This window comes from Cynocephalus volans, chromosome 12 (genome assembly GCF_027409185.1).
Source record: "Cynocephalus volans isolate mCynVol1 chromosome 12, mCynVol1.pri, whole genome shotgun sequence".
NCBI classification, from domain to species: Eukaryota; Metazoa; Chordata; class Mammalia; order Dermoptera; family Cynocephalidae; genus Cynocephalus; species Cynocephalus volans.
In genome coordinates this window covers 75397012-75421015 of record NC_084471.1, presented here as the reverse complement: position 1 = coordinate 75421015, position 24004 = coordinate 75397012, and the positions used below count along the sequence as shown (strand labels likewise).

Sequence of the window (24004 nt, the reverse complement as noted above, 5' to 3'; positions counted from 1 at the left end):
AGATGTTCAAGATATCTCAAAATATTGTTTATGCTCATCAACACTTCAAAATTAAGATAATTATTAGGTCTGCCACTAGATTTTATTATTTAATCTTCAAAGAAAAAATTTACATAACTATATACATAACCGTTTTTAATATTTTGATAACTATATTTCAATATAATTGGTTTACTTTGTATTTTATTTTAGGTGCATGAAAACATTATTCTGAGAAGGGTTTCATTGGTGAATCATTAAGGGCTCAAAAGCGGGAGGAGGGAGGACAGTCAAAGCAATAACTTTGGAAAATTAAACAATCTCACTGAACAGCAAAGGGAAGACCAGTAAGGGGAATTTTTCAGCCGTCAAGGTATGAAATAAGGGCTTATGTTCTGTTGGTTAGTAAAGAGAGTGGAAAGAAGCCTTCAAAACAACAGCTAGTATAGATAGATCCCTGTCTCTACTCAGGAGAGACTAAATCATCCAAGGTAGGCATTTATAATAAGATTAATAGCTAACTCCAATATATAGATCAGACGTCATTCTTTCATATATATATGGTCATGTGCCATAGTGTTTCGATCAATGACGGGCCATATATATGATGGTGGTCCCATAAGAGTATAACGGAGCTGAAAAATTCCTATCACTTAGTGATGTCATAGCCGTCATGACATCATAGCACAACACATTATGTGTTTGTGGCGATGCTGGTGTGAACAAACCTACTGTGCTATCATATTTTTACCGTACCTTTTCTATGTTAGGTATGTTTAGATACACAAATACTTAACATTGTGTTACAGTTGCCTACAATACTCAGTGCAGTAACATGCTGTAAAGGTTTGCAGCCTAGGAGCCATAGGCTATTCCTACAGCCTAGATGTGTAGTAGGCCAGACCATCCAGGTTCATGTAAGTGTTCATGATGCTCCCACGATGATAAAATTACCTAATGATGCATATCTCAGAACGTATCCCTATCATTAAGCAGCACACGACTGTATATTCATTCATTTATATAAATGTATAATTCATTTTAACCTAAAAAACCTCTTTGAAGTTATATTATTATCCCCACTTTACAGGTGAGACAAATGAGGAACAGAGAGGTTAAAGTAACTTGTCCAAGTCTCATACTCAGTCAGTGACAGGAACAAGATGTGAACCCAAATAGCCTGGCTCCACAATTCATGCCATACTATCCTAGTCATCCACACCAGCTTTGATTAACTGCGTGAAATAGTGGACAAATACTTAATGAGCATCTACTATGTCCCAGGCACAGTGCCAGGCTAAAGATACAAAGGGAAACATGACAAAATCCCTGCCTTCAAAGAATTTATACTTATATGGAAAAAGGCAGACAATAAATACAAATATTATATGCCAGGTGGTAATATGTGCAATAAGGAAAATAAAATAAGGCAAGGAGACAGAGAATAACAGGTAGAGGGTGGGGAGGCAGCCTACAGGGGACAGCTAAGCTGAGGCTAGAGTGAAGAGGCAGCCATGGGAAATTCTAAGGGAACATTCCAAATAGAAGGGAACATTCCAAACAGTGACTGAAAGTCCCACAGCTGAAAAAAGCTTGGCAAGTTCAAGTGACAGAGAGATGGGGGAGGCTGAAGCTGTGACAACTAGGAGATAAGAAGTAGGAGATGGGCCGAGCCCGTGGCGCACTCGGGAGAGTGTGGCGCTGGGAGAGCGGCGACGCTCCCGCCACGGTTTCGGATCCTATATAGGAATGGCTGGTGCACTCACTGGCTGAGTGCCGGTCACGAAAAAGACAAAAAAAAAAAAAAAAAAAAGTAGGAGATGAGGTCAGATAGGCAGAGGCAGTAAGTATGCCCGACATTTAAAAGGATTCATCACCCATTCCTCTTCTTCCCCCCACCACCCTTTATTTGTTTTTAGCTCCCACATATAACTGAGCACATGTGGTACTTCTCTTTCTGTGCTTGACTTGTTTCACTTAATATAATTTTCTCTAAGTCCATCCATGTTGTTGCAAATGGTAGTATTTCATTCTTTTTTTAAATGAATTAATTTTTTTTTTACAGCAGAGTAGTATTCCATTGTGTAGATGTACCACAGTTTCCTTATCCACTCATCCGATGATGGACATTTGGGCTGGTTCCAACTCTTGGCTATTGTTAATAGTGCTGCAATAACCATTGGAGTACAGGTAAAGAGTCACGAAAATGAGGTACAACGTATATTGAGAAGTTAAAAGAAAAAAAAGAAAGAAAAGGATTCATCACACTTCAGAACACACAAATATACATTCACCTACATTTAAAACGTTGCACTTTTCCACTTAGAAAAGTGTTTCTGTGAAGAACCAACTCAGAAATGAACTGCTGAATTACAGGTAGCATGACAAGCACAGTTTTAGTGAATGAGACTTCATTTCCACTTCTTAATTACAAATATCTTAAAATTATTGAGAGATAACTTTGAAGCTGCTATTTTAAATTCTATCATAAATAATAAACATATTTTAAATCACTTTTTTAACAGAATAATCACTTAGAGCCATTTAAATGATTAGGAGAATTGTAGTCATAAATTTCTCGTTGCCCTGATAATTACAGTGGTTATTATCTAAACATCTCCTTAGTGGTAAGAACACCTTTACTATTTGTACAGGTCCCACATCTAAAACACTGCCTGGAACACAGAAGGCACTCTGTATTTATCTGCAGAAATGAACATTTTTGTGACAAACATAGTGAAGTAACTTTTTTTCTCATATATCCTTTAGTAATCCTTTCATTTTTTTTTTTCTTTTTTTTCCTGAACATTTAGAAGTTATGGCAGTCTTGAGACTTGGAGATTTATTTAGATGATTGTTTTCTTTCAGTGCTGAAAAGTAAAATGCTTAAGCACTCTTAGAAAGTGTGTGAATATATTAGGATTACACACTTTTAAATGGTTTAAAAAATAATGAAATTCCATCACATATTCTCACAATAAAGTACTGAAATTATAGTGTATAAAATAAAAAGCAAAGCTATACATATAAAGAATTCTTACCTATTTCTTAAAAAAAATTTTAGTGGCCTATACTCTAGCATATCTCACTAACTCTACCAGTGTCTATTTTCCAAACATAACTACAAATCACTTTTTTTCAGTACATACCCAAACTCCAGCATTTTCTGCCTTCCCAGAAAACTAATTTCAACTATACTTATAAGAAGTAAGTAAGACACTGTTTTTGAAACCTGAGTACATGGATCCATGGAAAAATCCCTTTCTGCCTTTTTAAAAAAACATGCTGAAGAGGGGAAATATGATAGTAGCTTGGTAAAAGATACAAATAGACATGAGACAGTTTGTTACTTAACTAAATGCACCTACAAAAACACTTTGAATAACATCACACTATTCCCAAGCAATATTAAAAATATTTATACCTATGGAATTTTTTTATATTCCTTTGGATCAAAATCTGACTATGAGGTACTTCCATTTTAATGTTCCAATAAAACTGCACATGGGTCCAACCTGTGCTTCCATATGAGAAGAGGTGAATACAGTTATATCCAGAGGCCATCAGCACCTCCTTTTAAGTTGTGCTAGAACACTCTAGCCTGCTAAGAATATTGCCTTTATAACTCCAAGGCTTTTTCTTAAACAAAATCTTATATGTTTTAAAATACTAAGTTCAAGAAAAAATGGCAAATAATTTGTCCTCAAAGGGATTTCCCTTTTTATTTATCAATGAAGGACGACTTAGAAGTATTTTACTTCTATCAATTTTTCTATAGTCTACCACACTGCAGGGGACTTCCTGTTCAAATAATAAAAATATTAGGGCTTTGCCTAAAGGCTCCTAAGGAAGCACTTTTTTTTTTTTTAAACTTGGAAAGGAACCTGGTAAGGAACTGGAGGCTTAACAAAACAGGTGGTTCATAGAATTATATTTAGATCATACCATATTTTTAGCAACCTGCCTATCTGCAGATGGGCACTGATTCATGATAAATGCCAATCAAATTCCAAACACTTTCTTTCAATGACAATTAAAAGCAGCAAAACCAGTTTTCACTTGGGCACGGGTTTCCCAATTACTTAAGAGTAATGATCTTCTATTTGCCAAGCTGTTTTGAAAGGCAGTAAGTGATTATACAACTGGTTCCAATTATTCCCATAGGCAAAAATTTTTATATGTTTAGAGGATTTTTATACAATTGTTTTTCCAAAATGTTCTTATTTCACTATCGTGGCATTCATCCATATATTTTTTTCAGAATACATGGCAAACACATGTACTGTTGTTACAACCAGTAATCCACTCTCAGATTTCATTAAAGTGTAAAAACAAGTAGTACACAATACCAACCATTTGGATTCTTTTCCAAATCATCTGCAGTTATTACATTAAGCATGGACAACTGGAAAACGACATTTGAAAATAAGACACTATTGAATTGTTGACTAAAATATTTAGTTTTTCAATCTTTAATCATAAATCATATCATGAGAATCAGTATGATGATATTTATAATAAGCAAGCCCAGGTATGAGTCCTGGGTTTACACTCATGGAATCTTGAGTAAGTTACTTCATATCTCTAACCCTCAGCTCCATTATCTATAAAACAAAATTGAAATAATTTTATGTACTCAATGTCCTAAGAAAGATAATGTATGTGAACATGATATTCATAATAGGAGCTCAATAACTGTTTTGAAATTGACATATTTTGAAACAGGATAAAAGATTCTCCACTAAAAACACAGATGTTACAGACATCGTTTTTACCATAGACAGAGTGTAAATGTTATACAATAAAAGACCACAAAGATGAACTCTGAGGTTCACTTTTATTTTAGAATACTCTGTTCAATGCAAAAAAGGTTTCTCTCTCACACAGTTCAGCATTATAATACCACTGAACATGCCTAGGATATACTGTACTGAACACAAACACACACTAAATAGATGAATGAATCAATGATATGAAGAAAACATAAAAACTAGCTCTGGAAGCATAAAGCAAAAGATTCATTGTAAGGTTTTTTTAAAAAATGAGTCTTTCTTCTCTCCTGTGGCAGCAATCTTTACCTTCCCATCCTATGGGATGAGTGCAGATCTCCAGTATAAAAGTGAGAGAAGACAATGAAAAGTAAATACAGTGCTGATACCTTAGGTAAAAAGAGACTGGTCTCCCACCAAGTCCTGGCTCATCAGGATCAAGGAAATAAAACAAAGAGTCTGAACTCATCTACACAAGATTTATGTAGCCAAAAAAATCAAGTTCAAATAGTGTGACCCAGCAACATCAATAACAAGGAGTAAATTCTGTAATATTTCCACTTCTTGTGGGCACTGAGATGTTTTCAAAATCATATAAACTCACTAAAAGTGGAGAGAGTTTATCAAAGAAATGGGCATGTTTTTGCGGGATCTGGGTAGTGGTACTCAGGACAGCCTCTCCCAATCTCTCACTAAAATATCTGTGAAAACATAAAACATAAAATCATTGTAACAAGAGAAATTTAAAATAATAATTAGAATAATTAAAAACTATTATGTAGGTGTATAATGGAAATACATACATTCATGATATATTGTCAAATGTTATAAACCTGAAAACAAAGACAAAAACACAAACACTATCTAGAGAGACATGCTATACATATGCCAGACCATGTCATATTTGCATTTATTTTCCTAGTTTATCTTTTAATTTATTAATAATTATTTAGACATATGGTACTCTTCAATTATTATTTAGGCAAATCTATCAATTTTTTTTCATTTGTTATGTCTCCCTTTGTATTTTTCCCTATCTAAAGATTACAATACATTGCCATTTTCTTCCGCTTTAATACAGCTGGAGTTTAACTTGGCTTACTAGTAAGGTGAGAATCCAACACTTTGTTTTTTCCTATAATAGATTCTTGGCATTCACAGACTGAACATAAATGCCTCTTAGACTTTGGCAACTGTCACAGGAAACTAACTTGAAGCAATTATCAAAACTTGATCTGCTGTCAGAAGCCAACAAAGTTTTTGAGGGATTATATTGTCAAAAAAACCATGAGCCCAGTCCAAGAAAACCTTTGACAGCTTTCATTGCAAAATAACCTGTAAACCCTCCGAATATCTCAAGCATTCCGGAAACCCCCCAGAGAGCATCCTCCCTAGACTCCATTTTAGATGCGACCGATGAAGGAGTATGGACAAGACCCTTCCAGAAGGCAGAACTAAGGGCCTTGGCAACTGATGGACTTCTCAGAAAAATGAATCAAAACAAGTAATCGAGGAACTCCTCTCCTGCCTGCATAGTGGGTCTCCACAATTCCTCCCTGGGAGTCAAAGATTGCCCTCAATCACTGATGACAAGGTGTCTCCCTTTCTTCTTTCTGTAGGAAGCTAACATTAGGATTGCTGGGCATGCTATATACTGGTGCGGGGAGATACAGATAATCTGTCTTTCTAGTCATATGTTACCAAGCCACAAAGAGCTACATCTGGACTGTGCGTTACCCTGGACTTTGAGCCAGAGACAGTGTCCCTGTGGGAACTGCGTATTGCCTCCTTGCAGACAAGATGAGTACGTCTGATGTGTAGCGAGAGAAGAGCCAAAGGGCTATTTGGTGAACAGAAGACAGCCTGTGGTAAAGACTGTTGGTGATCACCAATACCCATGTGCTTCTCTTCCTCCTGGGAATATCACTGCCCCTCATTTGCCAGCTCTTTGGCATCTAGGTAGAGTCAGGAAACTAGTTCCCATCAACAGAATGTACATACTCAAAGGTTTGTGTCACCTTTGAGATGAGACAGTCAAGAGCCAGTATGCCTTTTCTGTGCTCTTACTATAGTAATAAACCACTTTTCTAGTTTATGAATATATTTTGAGTTAATAAATACTTTTCCAGTAGGAGAGACATTACTATACCACCAATACCTAAGAGTGGCTGCTACATAATAAATGACTGATAAGTATTTATTGAAAAAAAATATGAACCATCTGTTTCTTCCTCCAAATATTAGTATAAATTCAACAGCTTAAATATATTTTACAGAAAACAGCAGTTATAATAAGCAAAAAAGGAATAAAGCCACAAGTAACAAAAGTGTGGTATAAACCCATATAAACAAAGTAATAATGGAATACAATTAACTTAGGTAATCATCTGAAAAAAATTCAATCAATACAAAATTTTTAAATTTGTCCAAGTACTTTAACTAAAATTGTTAAAATAAAATAATTTTCTTGCATTAAATGAATGATGTAAAGAAGAGCTGGCTAAATATTTGGCACATATTAATAAAAGCAGCTTTAGGTTATTCATTTGTACAGGTATTGAGCATTTTCATATGCTGTCTTAGGTGCTAAAATGAATATGACTATTATCTTTACCCTCAGGTCTACAAATGAGATAGAAAAGTAAACAAATAACTTCAATTCAATGTGTAATGAAAATACAAGTGCACTAAAAAGTTAAGTGGTAAAACCAAGGAAGGCCTGCCCCATTAGAAGGTCAGGGAAAAGGGCAGGAGGCTCAAAGTGGATCAGGAAGGATGGGCAGGAGTATGAAGGAGAGGATATTCTAAACTGAGAGGAGAGCACAAATTCAAACAATTATAAAGATTAAAGGAAATCTGTAGAATCAATGTTTCCAGAATAATTATCTCTTTCTTGCCACCTGTTCCTCTGTCATTACCTTTCTTGGCTAGTGGTCACGAGATCATTCAGTAATTTAAGCCAGAGTCATGAGAACCAGTTAGGTCTCCTTCCTCTCCTATGGTCCAGAGTCCTAATGGGTCTCTTGCAAGGTCACTCCACTGCAGCACTACTGACATGTTGATAATTCTTTATTGTAGGGGGTTGTTCTATGCATTGTGGGATGTTTAGTAACATCCCTGGCCTCTGCCCATGCTCTGCGAGTTGCATGCTCCCTTCAAAGCTCCCACCAGTTGTGACAACCAAAAATGTCTCCAGACATTGCCAAAATCCCCTGGGGGACAAAACTACCCCAGTTGAGAATCACTGCAGTAGTTCCCCTTCCATAGGAACCCACTCTTCTTCCCCACCGCAACCACATGACCCAGAGTTCATACCGCAGTGGTCCTGTCAGGGACTCACTGTCTCCCCTGCTCCCTGCATGATGTTGCATGAGGAGAGAAATGCCTCCTAATGCACTGAACTCACCTATCATGTGCAGCTCAAGCTGTCACTCCTCACCAATAAATTCAGGACCTTAACAATCTGATGCCAACTTGACCTCTCACCCTCATCACCCAATCCACCCTACTTTTCAGCTGCACAGACCCACAAGAAGCCTTTAGATTTTCATGGCCACTTATGTTTAGTTATCCCTCCCAGTCCAGTTGAGAGGCCTTCCCCAACACAGGTCTCACAACTCTCTTAATGACCCCTTCCCAAAGTTCACGGAGCACTTTATACACAGCACTTAACAGATATCTTCATTAAGTGTGTATGTGCCTGGTGTCACTATGTGGTGGCCCTGAGAATAGTGAGCACGACTGGCCAGAGGCACTCTGGCATCCATCCCAGTGTTTGCACCCTGGCCGTATCTCCCGAGAGCTATTCCCAGTTAGTTACTGAGTGTGGCAGGGACGCTAAGGCAGACGCACTCTCAGGAGGCATAGGACTCTTTTCCTGGACAAGTCTGGATCCAAGGAGGACTTTGCTGAACCTTGCTTGGACTGGCCAGCAGCCCAGGATGCCTCTACCCAACAGTCTCATCCTCTCTCTTCACCTGTTTCAGACCTACCTAGCTCTCCCAGCAATCACTAGTTTCTCTAACACAGACACTTAACCTAAACAAAATCCCATATTGGCATCTGCTTTTTAAAGAATTGGACTAACACACACCAGAATGTAAAAAGTAGAGGATAGGGAGCTCTCCCTACTGCTGACTGATTGAGTGTTTGAGTGAGTACATGAATAACCAAAAAAGGTTCTTACGAGTTTTCCCAACAAGAAAAACATGAATACAAAATGGTACCTGGGTTGATCTGGGGCTATGTTAGTTCTGAGAAAACAGGAAGTTCAGAAAATAACAAAACTAAAATTTTGCCAGAATAGACAAAAACCAGTGACATTATTCATGGGTTCCATATTTTATTTCCTGTCTGAACAAGAAGTTATTAGAGCAACTCAATAATCAGTCATCAGAGAGCAGTAGAGCCTGACGTACTGCAGAATGGTTCATACGAGAAGCTTCAAAACGGTGCAAATGGACACTGCAAGCTACTCCATGAGAATATGTATAAGCCAGATGCAATGTCTGGTTTCATGACATCTGGAAACTGTTTCCTTCAACCAAAAAGACTGCATTACTTCAAATCCCACCCAAGAATAGTGAAGTTAACTGTCTAGGCAGTAGAGTTAGTCCCTGAGGGCCTTTGGAAGAAGTGAACCCACCGGGTAATATGAGAAGAGGGTCACCAGAGGCAAAGGGGATTGTCAAAAATAGCCTTTGTAAAATTTGTACATCCCACCCTGACAGGTAAATGCCAGTAACATTCCAACTTATTAAATACTCATCTATACATTGGCAAGGGTACTTATCAGCATTAGGAGAAAATAGATAATATGAACGTGAAAAAGTAATTTACAGTTGGATGTAGGAATATTAAGGCCTGATAACTACACATTCTGTGCAGTCTATTTATGGGTTAAAAACAAAGAGTCTGATTAGCCATTACAGTAATTACAAATAATTTTATGATTCAGCTCCATTTCCATATCAACTACAGATTTTGGAAATGTATAAGAAAATCTCTGTTCAGAAATGTTTGAATCATGGGATAAATAAATACTTATGGGGAAAAAAATTACAAAGAAGGAAAGATTAGAAAAGCAAAAGTTATACACATGTTAAACAAAGAAAATTTCTGGCACACTCTTAGCCCCTTCTGGTTCTTGGGCTCAAAACACTTAGGAAGAAAACTAAACAATACTAGTCATGGTTCAGTGATTTAGTAAAAGAGAAAAATATGTAAATACCAAGACTTCTAAAAGTGGAAAAAAATTAACTATATAGAAATTCAAAGAAAACATTAGTTCACATGTTTTGGGTTAATTCAACACCAGCAGCTAAACGGAATCAATAAATACATTGGGGTGTCAATTTTAACAAATGGTTGTATAGGGATAGTGTTTTGAAAATATTAGCTTCAGCATACTGATTTCCTAGGAATCAAAGGCATGGGCCCTCTGAAAGGGTTCCTCAAACATACAGAAATTAGAGGTGTAGAAGTGTTTGACAAAGGGAAGAAGTGAGTCCCTCTTGACTCTCAAATATCCTAGAGGGTCTGAGACCCTTAGAGGGGTCTACAAGAGTAGTACCAATAGCATCACCAACCCAGCTTACCTGGAGAGAATGCTACAGCAGGACTCTCATCTGAGAGCTGCATAATGCACCAGCCAGACAGGAAATCAAACAGGTGTTACAGCCAGAACTCAGAGGGATGGGCAGCACTAGTGAGAGCCCAGGCTGGGATGAGTCAGCAAGACCAGAGAACTCTGACTGAGCAAGGAGAAGAAAGGCAATAAGTTCTAAGGCTCAGAATTCAGCTGCACGTGCCAGAAAGGTACAGAGACTGTTGCACAAAAGGCATCACCAGAGGCTTGAGGAACTGGAGGACAATACAATTTGCTCACCCTTCACCCAAACAATACAAAGACTTCAGAACAATTTATGGTCCTGTATATGGTCAATTTTCATCAGTGGTCAACGTATGCTTGAATCCAGCAATATATAAAGCAATAAACATTAGCAGAAAAAAATTAGATCACATGCTCATTTCAATATATGCAAGGAAAAGCATTTAATAAAATACAGCATCCATTGATGATTAAAAGCAAAACTAAAGCAAAGCAAAAAGCAACTAGAAAAAGAGAATATCTCTAAATTAAAAAGACTGTTTCCAAAAATCCTTCAGCAAACCTCAGGCTTAGTGATTAAAGGATTGACAGAAATCAAAGCCAGATCATCACAAGGTGACAAAGATAAGTTAGGAAGCAGGTAGGAGCAGGGTTGGAAGGTTAGCATTCATAAGTTCCCAGGCTCTGTATCTACATGGATCTGCAAACAACTCAGCTGGTCTAGGTTTTGGGTACCACAGTTTTATCCAGATATAAAGACTAAAGACTTGTCTGAGACTAAAAGAGGAACCGATCTAATGACAAATGGATTCTAAAACCTACCAGAGGTTCTACTCTTTGATGAAACTATTAATCTAAAAAAAGTTAATGTTAGAGTCAAAGTAGAAATAAAAATACACAATCATAACTAGGTAGCTAATATCTGACTTTTTAGTGCTAATGAGAAAAATCAAATAAATGTCACTAATCTCATTACTAATTTAGAATTAAAATTGGTTATTATCACACTACCAAAAAGGAAATTTAGATCTTGGTACCTCTAGTCATTTGCTGTATTACTGAAAACTTTCTATCTCTACAATGACGGATGTGCTAAACCTAGCCTTATACAATTGCAAAGAAATTAAGTAAGATAATTTATGAACATGAGCCCAAAAGTATAAGTAGTAAAAGAAAAAAATAAACAAATGGGACTATATCAAACTAAAAAGTTTCTACACAGTAAAGGAAACAATCAACAGAGTGAAACAAGAACCTACAGAGTGGGAGAAAACTTTTGCTAACTATGCATCCGAAAAGGGATTAATATCCATAATACACAAGGAACTCAAACAATTATACAATAAAAAAAACAAATAACCCAATTAAAAAATGGGCAAAGGAGTTGAACAGACATTTTTCAAAGGAAGACATACAAATGGCCAACAGATACATGAAAAATGCGCAACATCACTAGTCATCAGTGAAATGCAAATTAAAACTACATTGAGATACCACCTCATCCCAGTTAGACTGGTTATAATCAAAAAGGCGATGCTGGTGAGGATGTGGAGAGAAGGGAACACTCCTACATTGTTGGTGGGACTGTAAATTAGTACAACCACTATGGAAAACATTATGGAGGTTTCTCAAACAACTACAGATAGATCTTCCACATGATCCAGCAATCCCACTTCTAGGTATATACCCAGAGGAATGGAAATCATCATGTTGAAGGAATACCTGCACTCCTATGTTCATCCAGCTCTGTTCACAATAACCAAGACATGGAACCAACCTAAATGTCCATCAATGGATGATAGGATAAGAAAACTGTGGTATGTATACACCATGGAATACTACTCTGCCATAAAAAAGAATGAAATACTCCCATTTGCAACAACATGGATGACCCTGGAGAAACTTATGTTGAGTGAAATAAGAAAAGCAGAGAGGGATAAATACCACATGTCCTCACTCATAAGTGGGAGCTAAAAGAGAAAGAAGGAAGGAAAGAAAGACCACAGTGGTGCGTTGGAGTTGTTGAGGGAGAGAACATTCCTTGGGCTACAAAGTGGAGTTGGGGGGAAAAGAGAGGGAGAGGGAGGTTGGGGATAATTGGGTGGGGGACACGGGGTACAAATGCGATTTGTGGTACTGGGTATGCTGCAAGTATGAATCTGGCCCTCACATCATGGGCACAAGGGCTGACAATCAGCTTTGTATCTCATGAATATTCATAATCAATAAAAAAAGAAATTAAGATAAAAGTGATTTATGTTGGTATAGGTATAAAAATAAATTTTTAAGTGTTAAATCAACAAATTCTGATAATATCAGTAATTTTATCAGAAGCAAACTGCATAAATAAATCAGATTATTAAATGCATGAGGGTGACATAAGCAACTGTACCCAAATTAACACAGCAACAAAAACGAACAAACTCCTATTATGACTTAAAAAACATCTTCAACTGTTTCCTGAATCTGAAAAGGGGATATTGAATAATAATTCAAACTACACCAATGTTATGAGTAAAAATGAGTATAAACATCACTCCTAATAATGTTTCCCATCTGGAATGTTTTTCCCTGCCATAAAACACTAAATCAAGAAAACATATTGACCATGACAAATTTGTGGGAGTAAATCTAGGATTTTCCAGACAAACTAAACATTATTTTAAAAGGTTTAAGAAAAAAGCATTTTTTCTTTCCTTTGAAGTATAAGTGGCTGTGTAAATATTAGAGTATGTTTCGGCCATTCTGATGTTGCAAATATTTTACATTTATCCACAACAGAAACGAAGGAAATCATTTGGGGCATTTCATGTAACTACAATTCAAGATAATAGCTTGAAAAAGAATTTCCAAATGTACTTAGTAATGACCAGTGCTCACACCCAGGAAGACATCTTAAATCAATTAACCTGAAGGAAAGTATTACATTTAGCCTGGAGAGAACTGTTGTCAATTTTTTATGTTATCAAAGAATCAACAGTAATGATGTTCTGAAAATATCTATGAACACCTTTACAAAGGTATCTTTTTTTTTTTTTTTCCATTTTTTTCTTCCTTGTTAAACAAAAGCTAGTGTACTTGGGAACAATAGAATCCTGCAACCAAATTCATAGTTCTTATTTCTTCTTGACTACGTACTCAGAGGAGTTACTGGTGAAGTGAGCTACTAACTGTTTGTTTTAAAACAAGTGTCCTTAACCTGGGGTTCCACGCACTTGGATGGGAAAAAAGTTATATCTTTATTTTCACTAACCTCTGATAATGAAGAATCATAATTTGATTGTAGGTGAAAACATAGGTATTGTGGCTTTGCTAACAATAAAATGATACCGTAATAATACATTAGAGGTGATCTGGATTGTTTACATTCACTGCCACCACAAAATATAGTAGTAAATAGACCCCAGCTATAAACCTTAGTATTTAATGCATTAATAAAGTATATTTTATTGCATCACAAATTGGCTTTGTAATATTTTGATTACTGTTTTATTTAATTGGCTTCCTTTTTAATATTATGTATGTTATTTTACACATTTAAAATTCATATGCTGAGAAAAGGTCCTGGGTTTCATCAGACTGCTGAAGAAGTTCATGTCAAAAAAAATAAATAAGAACCCTTGTTTTAGAGGGAGAGAAACAAGTAAGACAAACAGCCCGATATTTTATTTCATTTCCTCTCTTCTCGGGGAAGTTTTACAAAATCTCCATCTTTTACTCTTCTCACTCTAATCATCATTTCTCATTTGGTGGCAGCAGGTCTTTGTAGATAAACTCTAGGTTGTCAAGTGCAGTGCATTTTAAACAGTCAGATTCAATCTCTTCCTTATTCTGTACTTCACAGATCAATGGCCATCCCCATACTATCAACAAAACAAACATTTCCTTTTCAAACCTTTCCAGTGAGAGCCTTTTCATTTTATGTATATTAATTTTATTTTCGTTCTATCATTCTAAACTCAAAGATCAAATTTAAGTAAATTCAGGGAATTCTGCCGTAATAGGTGACCAGCAGTGGGTCCATATGAGTTAAAAAGCCTGCTCTCCTGCTGGAAACCACGCTCCTCTTCACAGGCCACTCCCTCATTACTACTACTCCAGCATCTGACACTCTGAGGAAAGATGCTCTCTCAGCTTGCACAGGGAGTCGATATTGGCCAGCAGGCAGAGACATGCTCATCCTGGCATCAGAGCCTTCCCAACTAGTCTCCCTAATGCAGGAAGGAGTGGCCTCTGGGTTGAGTTCACCTAGGTGTTAATCTTTCTGGTGGCCCACTCTGAACTCCTGGTTCACCAACCGCCAACCCGCTCCCTGAACGCAGTGGCAGTCCTTGCCTGGATCCCCGGAAGATGCCAAGGAACCCCAGCACGCTTACCAGGCCTCCACATAGGCTGAAGACGGCCGTGTGGTCCTGCCGCGCGTTGACCTGGCCGCGGTAGAAGCAGTGGCGCAGGTCTTGGGGCGCCGCACTGCGCTCCCGGGCCCCGCGCGCGGGGGCTCCCAAGTGCACCTCGGTGTAGCCCGCGCCCAGGAAGGCCGCGTCGGCGCTCAGGTTCAGCTGGAAGAGCTGCCCATAGGCGCTGATGCGGTAGTGGGTCCTGAACGGCGTGGGTCCCAGAGTCCCCGAGCTGCGTTTCTTCCGGCTGAAGTGGCGGCTCTGCGGGAACACTTCTCCGAACTCATTGACCCGCGTGGGGGTCACCACTTCGTAGGAGGCCAGGGTCCTCACCAAGGCTTCTGCAACCACAGCGATATGGCCACTGAGCCCACGCGTGCCCCAATCCCCGAACCCAATCTTAACCAATGTCCCCGCTAAGGGTCCCAAGTCCGAGTACACCCGGGTGTGCAACAAATGCACACATGCTAGCCCGCACACACACACACACACACACACACACACACACAGTTCGTGCTCTGCTTTCCCACACCCTCGATTTGCTCCACCCTCTCCAAGCAAAGACCCCGCCACTCATGGCCCTGAGCAGCCCACCTCCTTTCCCAGTCCCTCCTCGCCTCCCTGCCGCCGCCAGCTCGTGCCCTCCCGGCGCACGCGCCACCCTGCCCCACACGCCCCCGCCGCGTGGTCCCGGGAGTGAGGCTTGTCCCCCGAGCGCTCGATTCCTCGAAACTCGGTGCAGCCGCGACCTCTCGGGATGCTTCGGTCTGACTAATCCGGGAGTCCCGGGAGCCCCTGCAGGGCCAGGGTCCCCCAATGGGCTGAGCCGCTCGCCCCCTCCGTCCACACGTCCCCCTCGGGCCCCGCGCCCCCATCTCGCCGCTGAAGGCGCCCCCGTAGTGACCTTACCTTGCCTCGGGTGGAAGTGAACTTCCCAAGACCTGGTGATGAAGAGCGAGAGCTGATAGAGCAGCCCCGTCAGCCACTTGGCCACCCGCATGGTTCCACCCAGGGGATCCCGACCGGGGAGGCCAACCCGAGCTGCCGGCCACCCAGCCGGCTTTCCCCGCGCTCCGCTGTCTGTCCTCCCTCTCGCCCGCCGCTCTCCACGCCGGCCGCCGGGCGCCTCAGCAGCCTCCGGAGTAGCAGCCCGGGCCCCGGGCCGGCCAGTCTCGCCACACCGCCTGCCTCCGCTCCCTGAGCCGCTGCTTCATCGCACTGCAGCCCCGCGGCCCCCGGCTCGCTCTCGGCAACCTCGCTCCCCTTCCTGCGCCCGCACCGCCCTCGGAAACCCTCTCCCCGAGTCCAGCTCCGCGCGGGGAAGCGACTCGACCCAGCAGGAACGGTGCCAATATAGCCACCCCGGGCCGGGCGAGCGCCTGGGAGAGCCCGCCCCTAGGGGCCGGGCCCCGCCAATCAGCTGGAGGCGCGGCCCGGGCTCGCCCTCCCACGCGCACCCTCCCCCCGTCCCCCACCGCCCAGGCGCACAAGGAGTGCGGTCCCTGCGGACTGCAGCTGTGGGCGCGCAACGTCGTGTGCAACCCTGGGGCCAGGCTGCAAGCCACCCTATACCTTTAAAACCCAGCGTGATACAGTCGTTCCAGATGGGTGATGGGTGCGTGAGGGTTTTTGTTCTTACGATAAAATGACAAGCATCAGATGGAAGGTTTCTGGAATATGTGTTCCACGGTAATTTCAGGCTTAGCAAACAAAATAAAATAAGCTACAACAGGAGGTTCTTGTAGGCAGAGCATGCTACCAGCGAAGCTTAGTGGTCAGGCTTCCTTTGCAAGGACCCCTGTGTGTGCTGGGAGTTGCTGGGAGTTGAGGAGTGTGCAGAGAAGTTTGCAATCAACAAATACTTCTGAATGAGCATTTCTGGCAATTGCCTAAAGAGATTCAAGAAAATGATCTGAGTCTCCAAATTTCCAGTAACTTCTTGTGATGTATTTTTTCCTTCTAATTATTCATTTCTGTACTTAATCTTGTATAAAGCCCCCCCCCCCAAATTATGTAAACATCAGGACCCACAACACTTGGATCTGCCCCTGCCTATGGGTCATTATTTTTATGAGAGTTTCTGATGAGTCCCACAGTATTCATATATCCTTTGGTTATAAAATCCAAATGACCCCATGTATACACAATTATCCTGCTCAACAATTATCGTAGGTTTGAATCCAGTTGTGTTGCCAGGTGTCTGTTAAATTTGATAAACCTCAGTGGTAGCAGAAAGCAATCATTCCAGTACTTTCTTATTTCCCAAATCCAACTCTTTAATTCGCAGATTCCATAATTACTTCTCTCTATAACTAGTATGAAAACCAAAGTGGGGAGGGAGTGGTCAGATTGTCCTGAAATCCAAGCAGGGGAAAGAAAGAATAAAAGAGAAAAAAGTAAAGGAACATATGGGTAAATCTTCACAAACACAACAGAGTACACTTTCAGTTTAGCTCCTGGCCGCCCTTCCTCCTCTGAGCTCTCAACAATGGAAATTCTGCTCTCTTTGAATTGACCTCAAATGGCATGATTCTTCACTTTTATATCGTAGGCTTGGTCCATTTGTTGTTTGCCACAAACGTGGAACAATCTTGTTCAAGGAAGGACAATTTAATTGTCCACCTCCTAGGGAAATCACCCAGCTTGGTGATGGTATTTCTTCCACAATCACTCTCTTTCTTTTATATATCCCTTTCTCACAAGTGTTATTTCATTCATCAGTGAATTACAGACTTAGGGTGGGATTTTTTTCCCAAGTTAAGCACATTGTTATTCTAAACAAAACAAAAATGGACTTTACCCATACACGTCTATTTAGTGGATACCTTCAGTACGTTATAATTTAGAGTCGTTTTAATTACATTGCGGCTCTGAAAGTGTCTTTGCTTTAGGAGTCATATCTTCCCTAATACAAATAACAGAAAATAGAACTGCACCTGTTTAATTGGTTATCTGACTACTGACTGCAGGCAAAATAGATATTTCTTTCCGTAACCGAATGTTCATCACTCAAAGCAATATTTACAATGGAGTATTTGATTTTCAATCTGCTGTAACTTTTTGGAAGTAACTATGTTAAGTACGAGTTTTTGTTTTATTTTTAAGAAATGGGAAGATATGTGGGATGTATATTCTTTGTCAGAATCTTCACAATGTTCAGTAAAAAGTATTATTTCCCTCATTTTATGGAAGATAAATATTACATTTTCATAAAGTACTTAAGTAAGTAAGCTGGATTTCTACCAATATTTTTGGACTCCAAATGTCTTTTCATTATACTAGGCTATCAATGTTATGATATTCACATTGTCTGTCTCTCTTTCTCCTCTGCTAATGAAATTGTTATGAAAAAGCTAATCTATGCCATTTAAATCAAGCTATTTCTTCACACTCGTAATTAGAGCTACCACTCATGGAATTTCTCTGACATACCTACCAAGCACTATACCAGGGACTTTAGACAGGTTACCTTATTTAATTTACCCATTACCCCCATGGGGCTCATAGAAATTAATTCACTTGGAATCACATATCAAGTTAGACTCTTTGGTTTCAAATTTCATACTTTTTAAATTGAACTCTTCATACAGCTCAAACTTGATGCACAGTTGCAGCCAGCAACAACTTAGAAAATGAAAGCCATAGTTTCAGCAAATAAAATTTTTTGGATTTGTAATTCTTGCAATCATCATGTTAAATACAAGCTAGGCAACCAGGTTGACACAATGTGGAGAAAATATTTTTGATCTTGCAAAGCAAGGATATGCTCACTAAACTCAAGGGTTGAATAGACCTTGTTTTGTAATCCAAACTCTACTGTAACCAGCTGTGTTATGTTGAACAATTTACCTAAAGTAAGCCTGTTTTTTCTCAGTTGTAAAATGGAGACAATAATAGTAACCTCTTGGAGTTGTTAAAATGATTTTAAAAGATAATACAGGTAATTCTTGGCATAATACTGGACAAAATACATTCTTGATGCATGTTCATGCTGATTATGATTTGTTTATTACATTACAATAAGAGACTGAAAGTTCATCCCAAAAGGAACAACTGTTTGAATACAGACTGCTTTTCTAATAGTAGTAAATAGGAGGTAGAGTGGTCAACCTGTACAGTTTACCTGGGACTGGAGGCTTTCTGACATGTAAGACTCTCTGTGCCAAAATTTGGGAAGTCTTGTGCAAACTAGGATGAATTGGTCACTCAGGTTCAGGATTTTCCAACCAAGGCACTGTTGACTTTTTGAGCCAGATAATTCTTTGTGATGGGGGCTGCCCTATGTATTGTGAAATGTTTATCAGCTTCCCTGGCCTCTATACCAGTAGTACCCCACTATTATTGTGACAACCAAAAATATTTCCAGGTATTGCCAAGTGTCCCCTGAGGGCAAAATTAGCCCGAGTTGAGAACAACTGTTCTAGTAGGGGGAGAGAATTGGGGAATGGGAAATGCACAGAAGTGGGTTTTGCAGGAGACCCCCACAGATACTGCTCCATTCTTAATTATAAACTGCCAAATGTTTAGAAGAAACACTTTTATATATTCTAATAGGTATAAAAATTATTCATCAGTGTAATGAAAGCATTAAAGTGCAAGTTGTGGTCATTTTGTTAATAAATGAACAGCATTGTCATTGTTTCCAAGTATGCAGAGAAAAAACAAACTCCTCTGCCCAGGCACTTATTACATTCTGTTCTAATTCTCTATTTACTTGTCTGTATTTAACACTAGATTATGAGGGCCACAAGAGGAGGAACTATAACCACGTGTTTGAAGCAGTATCCCCAGCACCAACACCAAATGCTGTACCCTGCCCCCCCACCATGGACTATGGACTAGAAGTAAATTAAATATTTGTTGAATAAATAAATACTAAGATTGAAATTTACATAACCCAGGGATGATTAAGCATATTAACAGACAATTTTACCATTTCTGTCTTAATATTTATGCCATTTACATTTAATGTAATAATTTATAAGATTACATTTAAGACTATCATCTTGTTATTTGTTTTCTGTTTGTCCTATCATTCTTTGTTGCCTTTTTCTTTTTCTGTCTTCTTTTGAATATGTTTTATAATTATATTTAATCTCCTATATTAGCTATAACTCCTTGTTTTGTTACTTAAGTGATTACTTTAGGATTTATAGTATACATCTTTAACTTATCTCTGTCTACCTTCAAGTGAGAGTATGCCGATTCAATTTTTTCCCTCGCAACCTTTGCACTGTTGTTGTCTACATCTAACATTTACGTGTTATAAATCCCTTGTTGCATTATTGCTATTTCTATTTAAAAAGTTATGTCCATCTAATATCATTTCACTTCCACTTGAAAGGCTTCCTTTAACATTTCTTATAGTGCAAGTCTGCTGGTCATGAATTCTTTCAAGTTTTGTATGTCTTAAAAAGTCCTCATTTCACCTTTATTTATAAAGCCTATTTTTTTCTGGATATGGAATTCTACATTTAAAGTGTTAGGTTTTTAAAATTTTAGTACTTTAAAGATGTCACTTTATTGGCTTCTTGCTTCTTGCTAGTTTTTTCCTAACAAAAAATAAATCTGGGGCCGAGCCCGTGGCGCACTCAGTAGAGTGCTGCGCTTGGGAGCGTGGCGACGCTCCCGCCGCGGGTTCGGATCCTACATAGGAATGACCGGTGCACTCACTGGCTGAGTGCCGGTCACGAAAAAGACAAAAAATAAATAAATAAATAAATAAATAAATAAATAAATAAATCTGGCATTAACAAAAAATCTGTCATCCTCCTCTTCTGTTCATAGGGAATCTTTTTGTGGTGGCTGGTTTTTAGATTTTCTCTCCATCCCCAGTTTTGTGCAACTTAATTAAGGTGTAACTTGATGCAATTGTCTTCATGTTTCTTGTGTTTGGAGTTTATTGAGCTTTTTACAATTGTGGACTTATTATTTGCATAAAATTTGCAAAATTTGGCCTACTTTTTTTTTTAAACTTTGTTTTGTTCACCCTCTTTCTCTTCTCCTTCAAGACCTCCAATTAAACATATATCAGACTGCATGAAGTCCCACAACTCTCTGAAGCTGTTTATTTTTTAAATTCTCTTTCTTTTCTTTCTGTGTTTCATTTTGGATAATTTTATTGCTATATCTTCAAGTTCACTAATCTTTCCTTCTGCTGTGGCTATTCTGCCATTAATTCCATTCAGTATACCTTTCATCTCACACATGGTAGTTTTCATCTCTAGAACTTTAGTTTGGGTCTTTTTTTTTTTTATCTTACATGCTTCTACTTAAATTTTTGAACATATGGAATGCAGTTATAATAATTCTTTTAATATTCATTTTAACATATGGGTTAGTTCTGGGTCAATTTTGATTAATTAATTTTTTTCCCTCATTATTGGTCAGACTTTCCTACTTCTTTGAATGCCTGATAATATTATTGATTGAATGTCACCCATTGTTAAATTTATCTTTATGAATGCTAAATATTTCTGTATCGTTATAATTCTTTTTGAACTTTGTTCTGAATGCAGTTACGTGGCTTGGAAACAAATTGGTTCTGGTCTTGCTTTTAAATTTATAAGTAAGAGTAAAGTAATGCTCAGTCTAGTGCTAATTATCATCCACTACTGAGGCAAGACCCTTCCGTGTATTCTACCCAGTGCCCATGAAGCTTTTGAATCTAGTCAGGGAGAACAGACACTATTCCTGGCCCCATAAGTGCCACAGACACCTTTACCTGTAATTCTTTCAGGTGGTCCTTTCTCTATTTTGGCATAGTTTCTTCATGTGCATGTGCAATATTTTTAAATACTGAAATACTTCATATTGTTGAAATATGAAGAAAAAAATTTTTAAGATGAATATTGCTATATACTTCAGGATAGTTTAAGAGTGATAACTCCCAGATCATATAACAGTTAGCATAAACAAATGAGGTAGAAGCCATGTTGAGGAAGCAAAGAAAATATTCAGAGAGGAGCAAGAGGGCTCAGCAGGGGCAGATATCAAGTGACATTGGAAAATAATATCCTTTCTGAAGTTGAGTACTGACCTTGATTTGTGAAAGTTATATTCCTTCTGTGGACCGTCAGAGATTGAGTATGTAAACAGGCGGTAAGCAGAAGTACTCTTGGACCAAATTTTGTCCAGAGAAGCAGAGGAAGTGGGCTACGCAAATAATAACAAAGAGAAACCAGAGCTGAAGGAAGCTGTCTGTCTCTGTGGCAGCACAGGAAAGAGGGTAGAAGGCTACTCTGCACCACTCAGCCTCAATACATATCTGGTCCAAGAAAATCCAGTTAATACAGGATGAGTTTTATTTTTTTTTATGGATTGCACATAATACATGCAAATGCACTATAAGAAACAAATGTGGGAAAAGCATCAAAACTTACATACCAATGAAGAAAACACACTGGAAAAATGTTGCCATAGAACAGATAAAAGTTATTACCAAACATTTTGTCATGGATTTTTTAAAATATTAATGAAGTGATAACTTTTGCAGTAAGACCTCAAAGCAGAAATGTAGGAACTCTGGGAAGATATAGAAAGACAAAAGAAAGAAATAAAATATGATCTGGCAGTACTGAAAAAGGAAGTAAGGGGTTCAGGGGAGTACCTTAACAAAAAATAAAATTGAAAACAGCATGAGGGAGAATAGAAAATATGAAAAACACAATAGGGAATATGACGAAAATGGGAACACATTGGGTACAAAGGAATTGACTGAGAATAATCAACATGAAAACATTTCCTAGTAAAGCCCCTGGGCTTTAAAATAGATTTTTTTTTTTTTTGCACAGGTAGGCAAAATAAATATTATTTATGAGGGAAAAAGTAGGTTATATTTGTATTTCTCCACAGCAACATTCAACATCAGAAGACATTTAACATCTGAACAACACCTTTAATATATGTGTTCAAGGAAAGAAATATGAGTCAAGGATTCTGTCCAGCCAAGGTGCCCTTCAAGTACACAATGTAGACAGTTTTGAATATGCAAGAACTCTGGGAATTTTTTTCTGGAGGCTAAAATGCAGCCGATGAAAGAATGCGTAAATGATGGCAAAATGAGTGATGGTGAGCTTTGATACAATTGTTTGTGTAATATTTATAAATTCCAAAATGTGTAACAAGTTCAGACAACATTCTGTGTTCACGTGTAATAAACTAAAAGATAACAAAACAAAATGTAAAGGTTCTTTCAGAGGGCATATTAAAGAAATTCTTGGGTTAGATAGAAGATGCAAACATATATTGACAAATTGTTTTAGAAAATCAGCAAAAATGAACATATGGGATAGAGATACAACAGGACTCAAGAAAATGTGTAAACTTAAATTTTTAGATAATTTTTAGAAGGAATAAAAAAATTAATTTAGCCAATAACTCAAATATTGGTGAAAAAATAACGGAAAGCAGAATGCGGGAATTAACAAAGATACAAACAAAAGCGAAAGAGTTGGAAAACCATCTGTAAGCCCTCATTGTACTAAAGATAATGTGTTTTACTGACTTTGGTGGGAAAGTTTGCCACAGGAGAAGGAAAACTCAAAAGTCTACTTTGAAGTTAGCCTGTATGTTAAGCTTAAAGTGAGAATCCACTCAGATTATCCTAGGGACAATTTTTAAAATTTGTTTTGTTTTAGTCATGGGTGATGAGGATGAGGTTACAAGAAAAAGAACTAGACATTTATTCTCAATTTACATAACTGAGAGGAAGAAAAAAATGAAGAATGACTTTTACATTGGTATCACTAGAAATATAACTAAAAAGTAACACAAAAAGCAGTGGGTGAAAAGATACACAATGCAGTGTCAGTGGTGGTGGGCTTGGGTGGTAGATCATAAGTAACCTAGAGTCTCCACTTTTCTCTACAATGAGCAAATATTCCTTAAGTAATCACAATTAAAATGGGATTCCCTACCTCACAGCATACCCCAAAATCAATTCCAGATGATTGCAGGTCTAAATGTGAAAGATAAAGCAATAGAGTTAAAGAAAACATAGGATAACCTATGGATCTTGGAGTAATTAAAAATTTGTTTAAAAGAATTCAACCAAAAATGATAAACTGGATTATGGTAAAATAAATAACTTCTGTTCATCAAAAGACACCATTAGTAAAGAATGTGGGAGAAATTATTTATAATTGTATATATGATGGAAGACTTGTTTCTAAATATATAAAGGTAAAAATAAAACATTGCATAAGAGTGAAATTAAGAACTTCTGCTCAAGACACTGTCAAGAGAGT

At 38.4% G+C, this 24004-nt stretch overlaps 1 protein-coding gene across 2 annotated transcripts in view; it reads right to left on the bottom strand.

The window, feature by feature from the left end:
* ADAMTS20 (ADAM metallopeptidase with thrombospondin type 1 motif 20) overlaps positions 1-16060 on the bottom strand; it is a 171900-nt gene extending 155840 nt beyond the window's left edge. For both annotated transcript variants that reach the window (XM_063075546.1, XM_063075547.1), the window contains exons 1-2: positions 15666-16060; positions 14736-15097 (exon numbers count right to left, since the gene is read on the bottom strand). In XM_063075546.1, coding sequence (XP_062931616.1) covers positions 14736-15097; positions 15666-15756 — 453 coding nt within the window. In that variant the 5' untranslated portion in view covers positions 15757-16060. The remainder of the gene's footprint in view (positions 1-14735; positions 15098-15665) is intronic.
* Positions 16061-24004: the final 7944 nt, after the last annotated feature.